The sequence below is a fragment of the Lacerta agilis genome, chromosome 2 (genome assembly GCF_009819535.1).
Source record: "Lacerta agilis isolate rLacAgi1 chromosome 2, rLacAgi1.pri, whole genome shotgun sequence".
Classification (NCBI taxonomy): Eukaryota; Metazoa; Chordata; class Lepidosauria; order Squamata; family Lacertidae; genus Lacerta; species Lacerta agilis.
In genome coordinates this window covers 61930239-61939181 of record NC_046313.1, presented here as the reverse complement: position 1 = coordinate 61939181, position 8943 = coordinate 61930239, and the positions used below count along the sequence as shown (strand labels likewise).

The following is an 8943-nucleotide window of genomic DNA, read 5'->3' as shown; positions in this document are numbered from 1 at the left end:
ACAAGATCTTTTCCTCCCAGGTGATATATGGTAACAGTTGGTTTAAAAGTTCTCTCAATAATAAATACAGCTGAAAGTGATTACAAACACTTCTGGGGTTTTGTTTTAGCAGAAGGGGCAAGGTTGGAGCATGTATACATACAAGCCTGCTCAGGCAGAGCAAGCAAACCAAACAAACTGATGGTTCATTTCCTACTGTGATGGCGTTATCAGACATCTATACAAAACAATCATTGCATCTTTTTGCAGGTTCCTCATCTGAAGGGTTGTTGGTTTTTTTAGCAGCTTAACACAACTCCACACTAAGGAAGCTCCAACCACCACTATTTAAAGCTCAGTGTTGACTTCTGAGTCACAGTTTCATAGGCTGGAAATCCCAACCACCACGGTAGTGCACCACTGCATGGACAAAGCCAACGATGACAGGAGGAGAATTCAGCCATTCCTGTTCCATAGCCACATGGCGATGCTACAGCAGGAAGGCTATGGTGGGCAAAAGCTTCTGCCAAGGACACTGAAATCCATTTTCCAAATGATATCAGTGACCCAGGCCACCCTGTTGTACCAAGATCTATATTCTGGGAAGGAGGACAAATAGATACAGGAACAATACCATTGAGGAAATAAACAAAAAAGAAGGGCAACAGAAGGCCAGACTTGGAAGAACAAAGTCTGTAAAACCAAAAAAGGATGGTTAAACCCATGCCCTTTCAATGCTTCCAACCATAGGGTGTCCTCATCACAGATACATCGGTCCTATGTTCAAGTGTCTTCAGAAAGTTAAAATGTAAACTAACAGAAATGTTATCCTTAGAATTTTTTAATTTAAAAAACCACTTTGTCCAAACCCATGTTGCTGAGATGAAATTTCCCGCCACCCCCCATAAAACCACTCATATATGAAATTTGATTAAAAAAAATAACTGAGGCATTTAACAATGTAGCTACCCATCCCTTCTAAAAACCTAGCTGATTTTTAAAAAGTTATTGACAAATCCATGTTTCAGAAGAGGATCCATATGGAGAGATAATAGAGCACGGCAGAGTTTGCTGCGTTAACAGATTTGATTGTTTTTGCTTAAAAGAAAAATGAGCAAGGCATGAAAGATGGCTCCCATCCCATTACTCTATTAAAAACAACAACACAAATGTTATGGCAGAGTACTGAGGTTACTGTGTCATGTGTTAACGGTACATTCAACTAACCAACTAGAAGCAAGATGGACAAGTACAGAACTGGAGCAACCCAACAGCTGCAAAAGTGGGAGGAGGAGCAGAAAGGGGCTAAGGGGGCTAAGAACAGACTGAGCACCAACACTTAATAAAGGTCACTTACTTTCACTGTCAGTCCTAAACCAGATTTCATACCCCCACCTTATTACCGTGCCCAGAGGTCAGCTACTCAGGATGACACTTCTTTAAAGATACCACTTACCTATAAGACTGAGTTCCCACTGGAAAACACTCTCTCTGTTTTAACCGAAGTCTCATACATTGGGCAATAGCTGGTGGCTTCCTAAACACAAAATGACTGGAACTACCATTGGATATGTTTGAGGTACAGGATACCGGTGTCCATTGACTTGGTCTGCTTTAAAAACCAATACATAACATTGAAACAAAATCATTACTATACTCTCTTCCCAAAGTGTTGGGAAAATATGAACCAGGGTGGTGAAAACATGAGTGTACCAATACCCACACAGAAAGCTGGATATCATCTTTATAGGAATAATGCTATGACTTTCTGGCACTGAACAGCCAAGGCACTGACAAACACATGCAGCCATCATCATGTCAAGATGATGCAGGAGACTGACCCATCAAGGTTCCAAAAGGCTACACTTCCTTCAAGTAAGCAAGTACCTTCAGCTTGTCTCTTGAACGGCAGGTAAGAACTTTGTGGTCCAATTTCATGATATATCCTGGGACATTCACAGAGGAATAAATATGTGATTCTTATATCCTTGTGCTAATCTCCTCTTTCCACAAACTAACTCTGCATCCTTAACTGATCTCCTATACCACACCAGAATGCCTTTCTACACCACCAACAGTTGTTTGCCTTCAGTTCTTCATCAGCAAAGACAAGCAGCTTATCACTGAAATGAAACAGACAAACCATTTTTAGAGCAAGACTTCAGCACTAATCGCCACTCAGATGAAAGTTCAAAGACCATTTCCTTTCAAAGATGAAACCTTTAAACAAAAATGCTCTGGTTAATCTCACTGTGCTGTGTCATCAAGCCTGAACACATACTCCTGTCTCACAAGCAGCAGTTCCCCAATACATGCTTTGCCTTATTCCAAACTGAATTGTGATGAAGATACAAAAGTTAGGGTTTCAGCCCATTACCAATTGAAATCCTGCCAAACAAGAAAACCAGCTTCATTGCACTATGTTGTACTAGCGAAATTAGAAGACAGCAACAGTTCTGACTGCCAATTCCATGTTAACATGGTTCTGCTATTGCAACGCACCCAGCGAAGCTCACAGTGGGTATTCTGCCACACCTGGTGAAATGCTCATGTCTTTTAATGGTACCACAATGAAAGGCTGAGGGTTTGATATAATACAGGATCACAATTTATGCAGCAAAAAACTAGAACCACAGGGCACAAGTTAACTGCATGGTCACCCAAGACTGCTCCATAACAAACTCCCATTAACAGCATGCTTGACACAGCTAAAATGAAATAACATTAGCTAGACACAACAGGCTCTCCTAAGGCAGTAAGGCCCATGTCCTCAATTATCTACATCTGTAGTACCAACATCCTAGAAGAGGAGTGACAGAAATCAACCAACTGCCCTACCATCACATCCCCTGCATTCCTAAAGTAAAAAAGTGTTGCTCCAAGCGGCTGGGAATAAAAACATCCTTACCTGACACAGGTCTCATTGCCACACTCTTTGCAGCATGTTAAAAATCTGAGAAACAGGCCTAGAGCGTAACCTCTAAAATGTGTGTTGATGACACACCTCTCTTCCTCTCCCCACCCCTAACAATGGTCTAGGATCCAAAGTAGCGTAAGGGTGCTCCTTCTCACCCTTTATGGCAATAAGTCTCCACACCCAGAAAAGGCTGTGGGATCCTCCAGAGCAGAGCATGTGAGCAGCTGCAGATAGGAAGGTATCAGCCTCCAGCATCATGGAAGTGCCTCCAGCATCATGCATTACTGGGGAAGAAGGGAGGAGACTGTTTGGAGCCAGGCCATTGTGTGTAGGACCACATAGAAATATTGCCACCACCATTCATCCCTCTTTAGAGTCACAGGGCAAGCTTGGGTGGCATAATGACCAAGCAATCTCAGATCTTCCACCTCCTCCTAAAATCTCTGGCTTGCAGAACAGGGACAGTACATTAGGGAATATAACAAAATGTAGGAAACAATAAAGCGTGTTGTCAGAAACAAGTTGTCTGTACATATATGCTTCAATCTTCTCTGAAGTTCACTTCTATAGCTCCAGTACCAGCTGCTTTTAAGATGTCAAGAGCCATGCAGTCACACACTGCCAATAGTCTCAGACTTAGTTCCAAGCAGTTAACCCAAGAGCAGTTAAGTCAATCATGGTGCTTTGTATAAAGTTCTATGACACAGGATGAGTGGACATGGTTCCAATACATGAAGTGATTTCATGATGCAAGACAGTCAAGGTGTTGGTAGCTAGAGAAGAGTCTAAACACAGCTGGGTCCTCCGTGGCTACATGGTCAACCCAGGGAAGGCAGGCAGGCAGGCTAGCATGCCAGTAATTCAAGAGTCTACAGAAAGGGAGGGCCTGCATAGGGAAGTTAACACTTAACAAGCCACCTCTTATTTGGAAACCACCACACACAAAAATCCCACCTTATTTGCTTTAAAGCTCATTTCTCTGTACACACATTCTTCAACCATATATATTAAAGAGCAAGGATGTGTGCCAGTGGATCTTCTCTGTGCAATTACCTATTCCTGGCACATCTGCCTGCCTACCGTGGGATAGGAAGAGTTCATGAGATCAACAGGCTAGTTCCTGGCCTGGCCTGGCCTGCCCTGGTGGGAGAGGGAGGAAAATGGCAGTGCACCTGGAGGTCTGAGTGAGGCAATAGCATGTGTAGTTGCTGTAGCAGGAAGGGCACTAGAAAAGTTGACACATTTACATCAGCACCAACTACACAATAGCAGAAGTCTTAGACTTTAGTGCTCCAGTACCCCCTTCTCCAGAGATAAACTGTCTAGGTGGCTTGAGACAACATTCACCTAGAAATCAACAGTACTGTTCCAGTCGATGCAAATCACAGCTGGGTCAGAGGGGAATCACCAGCCACTGCAGACAAGAGTCACTACTGGACAGGGAAACAGTAGGTATTATCACAGCCTGGCTGAGTCCCAAGCAGATGCCATGCTCCAAATTTGCTCAGAGAAGTCAGGGATGCCTCCAATTTCCCAACTCCACAATAAGGCAACTTATTATTTTCAAGGAAGGAAGCAAAGACAGACTTTTTTTAAAACAAGTTTTTTTGTGGGTTTTGTTTTTGTTTTGTAAGAGAAAGCTGTTTTAGCGAAGTCTCATCATGAGAGTAGCATTCCTATGTGAGGGGAGACACTGTGCGAGTTTATGTTCTACCCGTCACACAAAAGGAACTGGGCGAGCCCAATGCGAGGTGGGCCCATGTTCAGTTAGGGTCCTTTGGTTGACTTCCAGTAGTCAAGTCTGTGATGGAAAAGGTGAGCAGCATGGAAGGGAAGCCGTAACAGAAGTGATACTTGTGATGGTGGCAAGGGGACTCCTTGTGCATTGTCATATCCAGAATGACAGGCGCCTGGTGGACTTAGAAAGCCGAAGGCAAATTCCAAATGGAACCACACTGTCCGGCCCACCGCCTCCAGCTTCTTTCAAGTGGGCTGCATAGTTGATCGGTGGGATGAGGAGGAGCTGGATCATGTCGCCGCATGATGCAGAATTGTTTTGGTTTATCCAAACAAACTTCTATCAATAATTTAAAACTTGATATAGATATATATATATTTATATTTATAAAAATCTCCCCCTTTCCCAACCCTACCCCAGAAAGGCGCTAAGACGTGAAAATGTGAGGATCTGGCTCCAATCAGTAACTTAATCACAGCGAAGAAAAGGATGCTTTCAGCTTGCTTCGTCTTGTTTTCCCAGCCAACAAGAGAAATTGTGTGCGTTGTAGTCCCCACCTCTGGTAAGCAGCCTGGTTTTGGACGCCCACATTCCAACTCCCTCAAGTGTCCCTGCCCCCTTTCCATTGGAAGTTCTGGTGTGTCTTATTTTCCTATTGTTTGCGTTTCCACAGTCGCTGTAGAAACTGCATGTGGCTGGCTCAGGTTTTTGGCATCCTCCTGCACAGGCTGGCTAGATGAGGTGGGGACTTGGTTGGATGAGACAGAGACTTGATGGGATGGGGTCTGGTTGACAGGTTTGCTGGAAGACTGAGATGGGTATCGCTTCCTTCCTTCGACTCCCAATGCTGCTGGGTATCTCTTGTGGCCACCTTCTTCCCCTATAGGGGGCTGAAACAATAAATAAATAAATAATTATGTAGCACTTGGGCATCCCTCTCAAGCATGCTTCATTTAAAGTAAAGGTTCCCCAAATCCTGGTTGTTCACGAAGAACATAGTATCAGATAGCTGACGAGCAGCTGACGAGCAGGAATTGAACTAAAGGTAACACACAATGCGGATAGCAGCTATAGTAATGATGCAAAAGCACCATACGACTTGGGTTGGGGGTAAGTACAGGAGATGAAAGATTCTACCATACGGAGATAGAGCAGGATATAAAAGGGAGAGAAGGTAAGCAAGTGAGAAGGTAAGCAAGTGAGTGGCTCCAGTTGTGTCAGCTGAATACAAGGCTTTGAAGAACACCTCTTCGAGTAACAAGACTGTGTTCTTTTAGGAAGGCTTTTTTGAGATTCTAAAGCAACGTTTATATAAGGCAATGGACAATATGAAGACATTAGAGGTGGAATTTAAGAGGGGGGGGGAGAGGGAGGGAGTGTAAAAGAGAGGATGAATGTGAGAGGTGACTGAAATGCATTGGACTGTGCCTCTCAACAGAGCTGTAATCAGTCCCCATGCCAGTGGGTGCTGCTGCTACTGCATTTCAATTAATCTGACCAACTACTTCTAGCCACAGGCTTCAGAATTAAGTCGGGTTCAGATAGCATTGGCAAGTTATGGTTTGCCCTTGGGAACTGTGCTTTGGACTTATGCATTCTTTGCACTATGATTTTCTACCTCACTTACCAGTTTGCAGCAAGAAGATTTTGTTGTGGCGTCTGAATTGGACAAACTACAGTTAACATAAACCAGAGTTTGCCTTCAAGCCAGAATCATTAACCTACTTTTATTTCTGGTGTGGAGGTGAACTATGACCAAATCATAAGATGGTCACAATGCTAAAACTGGGCAAATGGAGGGGGGTGGGAGAGCACATGGGTCCAGAGATGATTTCTTAATCAGTAAGTCAGCAAAGAGATGGCTCAAGCAGTAATTTCTCCCCCTTCAGTGCAATACCACAGGGAGAGACTTAGGGTGCTGTTCAATGATGCACAATCGCCTGAAGATCACAACACTGAAAGCAAAATTTCATATAGGAATGAGCCAACAGAGATATCAAGTTATATGGAAGTCTGTTGCCTCAAACACAATGTTTTAGTAGTGTCTGCTCATTAAGGCTGGATGAGAATTTTGTTCCATTTTAAAGAGAAATGATCTCATTCACATCTCATAGACCAATATACTGATTAAAACACAATTATCCTTCGAATTTCACACTTCTTATTTTATAATGAGTTGTAAAATGTGTGCATTTAAATATGCATTCTGTGCTAAAGGATAGGCACAAGGAACTATTTGACACATTATTTAAATATAAAAATTGAGGGTTCAGAAAATGTTTATGAACTGACAAACTTTTAAGCAGATTTAAATAGGTGGCTTTGCTGAGATATTGCATTGTTTATAATATGTGAATATAAAAGTTGAGATTATATTTTTTTGTACACCTGAATATAAGATAAACTTTTGCTTCAAAGATACATTCACCATGGACCTCTGCAGGTCTACAAGATGCATCCATTACAAGTGTCTAGTAGAAAACTACAAGAAACAGTTACTTCTACTTACATCCACTCGGAAGTCTTCAAGGCGTCGGAATTTGCTGAGGTATTCTTGCAGTTTGCAATCTATGTCCAAGTTTTTGGCTTTGGAATATTTTAAGAAGGCCCAAAACTTTTCAAGCCCATAAAGCTGCCCTATTAAGACAAGGAACAAAACAGACACAAGTCAGTCCCTGTCATCAAAGAAGTTTCCAAAACCTCTCATTTAGCAACAGTGGAAGGGGAAAGGAGGAAAGCTGTAACTATCAAGTTTCGGTAAAAAGCTGGAATGAATAAACAACGGCAATCTAGCCAAATGTCAGAATAGAACTCTTCCGCAACTACAAATTTCTGCACATTAACAGTATCTAAACAGTGCCAGAAGCAGCGGTGCCGAAGGCAATGAAGAGGGTCAAGAAATGTGCCAGTCCTTTGCTGGAAGGGAGACTTCTCTAAAAGCAAGAAGGGTGATCATGTCCCCACGAGACAGGCTGCTCTAACATGTTCAAGATCCTTACTAAAAGTTTGGATACCACACAATATCCTCATAACCCCCATTATACTAGGGGTCTGGAATCACAGAAGAACGTTTTTAGTCAAAAGACAGGCTGAATGATTCAAGGCATCATTCTTCACAGATCACTACCACCACAATGGCACACAAGGAAGCCCCTGGAATACCAGCCAGTCAGACCCCCCACTTACCAGCTTCATAATCCTTTATAGTTTCTTCTTGGAAATCCTTAAATATGTCAAGTCGGAATTTCTTCTCCAGTCCATAGCTATAATATCTGAAAAGGCACTCCAGTCCATACCTGCAAGACCATGACATCCACCTCATCAACATTTGCCTCCAACCGTACCCTTTTCCTCCCCAAGAGCCTTCCATGCTACATTTCTCTTCCTGATTAAGTCCGGATAAATTACGCATCTCATGTTTCCTTCAGAAGACAAGGGCTCCCCCATATTCACCTATTTAAGCTAACCCACATTTCTCCTTTCCAACCTTTAATATGCAAGCCACCTTATGGTGGTGCTCTGAAGACACAAGGACCTACCTGTACCCTTCCTTTGCATCTTCCAAGGCCAACTGCTTGAACTCTTCGTACATTTTCTTGTTGAAATGATCACGAAGGAAAAACGACCAGAATCTGAAGAGCGTATTCATCTCCTGGGACTGACCAATGCCCAGTCGCTTCCGCTCTGTTCAAGGGGAAAGAGGCAAACCTCATAAGAACCAGCTTATGGTACACCCAAATTAAAACATTGTATCCTGTCCTGAAAGTGGGGATCACAAAATCCCCTGGTTCTCCATGATTCTATCATAGTATCTCCCCTTTAAAGCAAATAACCCACTGGTATTCTATTTGTTCCTTAGCACAGAGAATGCCCAGTCCTTTTCCATATTGGAGTCAAGTATATATAGACATTCCTTTAGTCTACGTCATCATCCTGCAAGCAGCAAAAACTAGCAACCTATGAAACTATCCTATGACTACTGGAAATAGAATGACTTTAAAATTAAGGGGAAACTAGATTTGTAAGGCTTCAAACATCATATAATATAACCAACTCAGTCACATTCTTGTCAGAGAACTGTGTAGAACACAGATGTCCTTCCTCCAGATTAGTAATCTGGAGTAATCTAGAGTCCATGCCTGCTGTAGATCATGCAGATGTGCTGCTCACAGATCACTAAACTTCTTCAGAAACGCTGAAAAGCAGCTAAATTCAGCACCGGACAGTGTGATGCAAAACAGACCCAAGAATGCAAGTTTTGGATGCTGTCTGATTATCTGCTCACATTCTGCTAGAGGAGCACCAGCTA

At 42.7% G+C, this 8943-nt stretch overlaps 1 protein-coding gene across 5 annotated transcripts in view; it reads right to left on the bottom strand.

Annotated features, from left to right (window-relative positions):
- Positions 1-273: 273 nt before the first annotated feature.
- LARP1 (La ribonucleoprotein 1, translational regulator) overlaps positions 274-8943 on the bottom strand; it is a 67378-nt gene continuing 58708 nt past the window's right edge. For all 5 annotated transcript variants that reach the window (XM_033140348.1, XM_033140345.1, XM_033140346.1 and 2 more), the window contains exons 16-19: positions 8174-8318; positions 7821-7930; positions 7144-7271; positions 274-5524 (exon numbers count right to left, since the gene is read on the bottom strand). In XM_033140348.1, coding sequence (XP_032996239.1) covers positions 5279-5524; positions 7144-7271; positions 7821-7930; positions 8174-8318 — 629 coding nt within the window. In that variant the 3' untranslated portion in view covers positions 274-5278. The remainder of the gene's footprint in view (positions 5525-7143; positions 7272-7820; positions 7931-8173; positions 8319-8943) is intronic.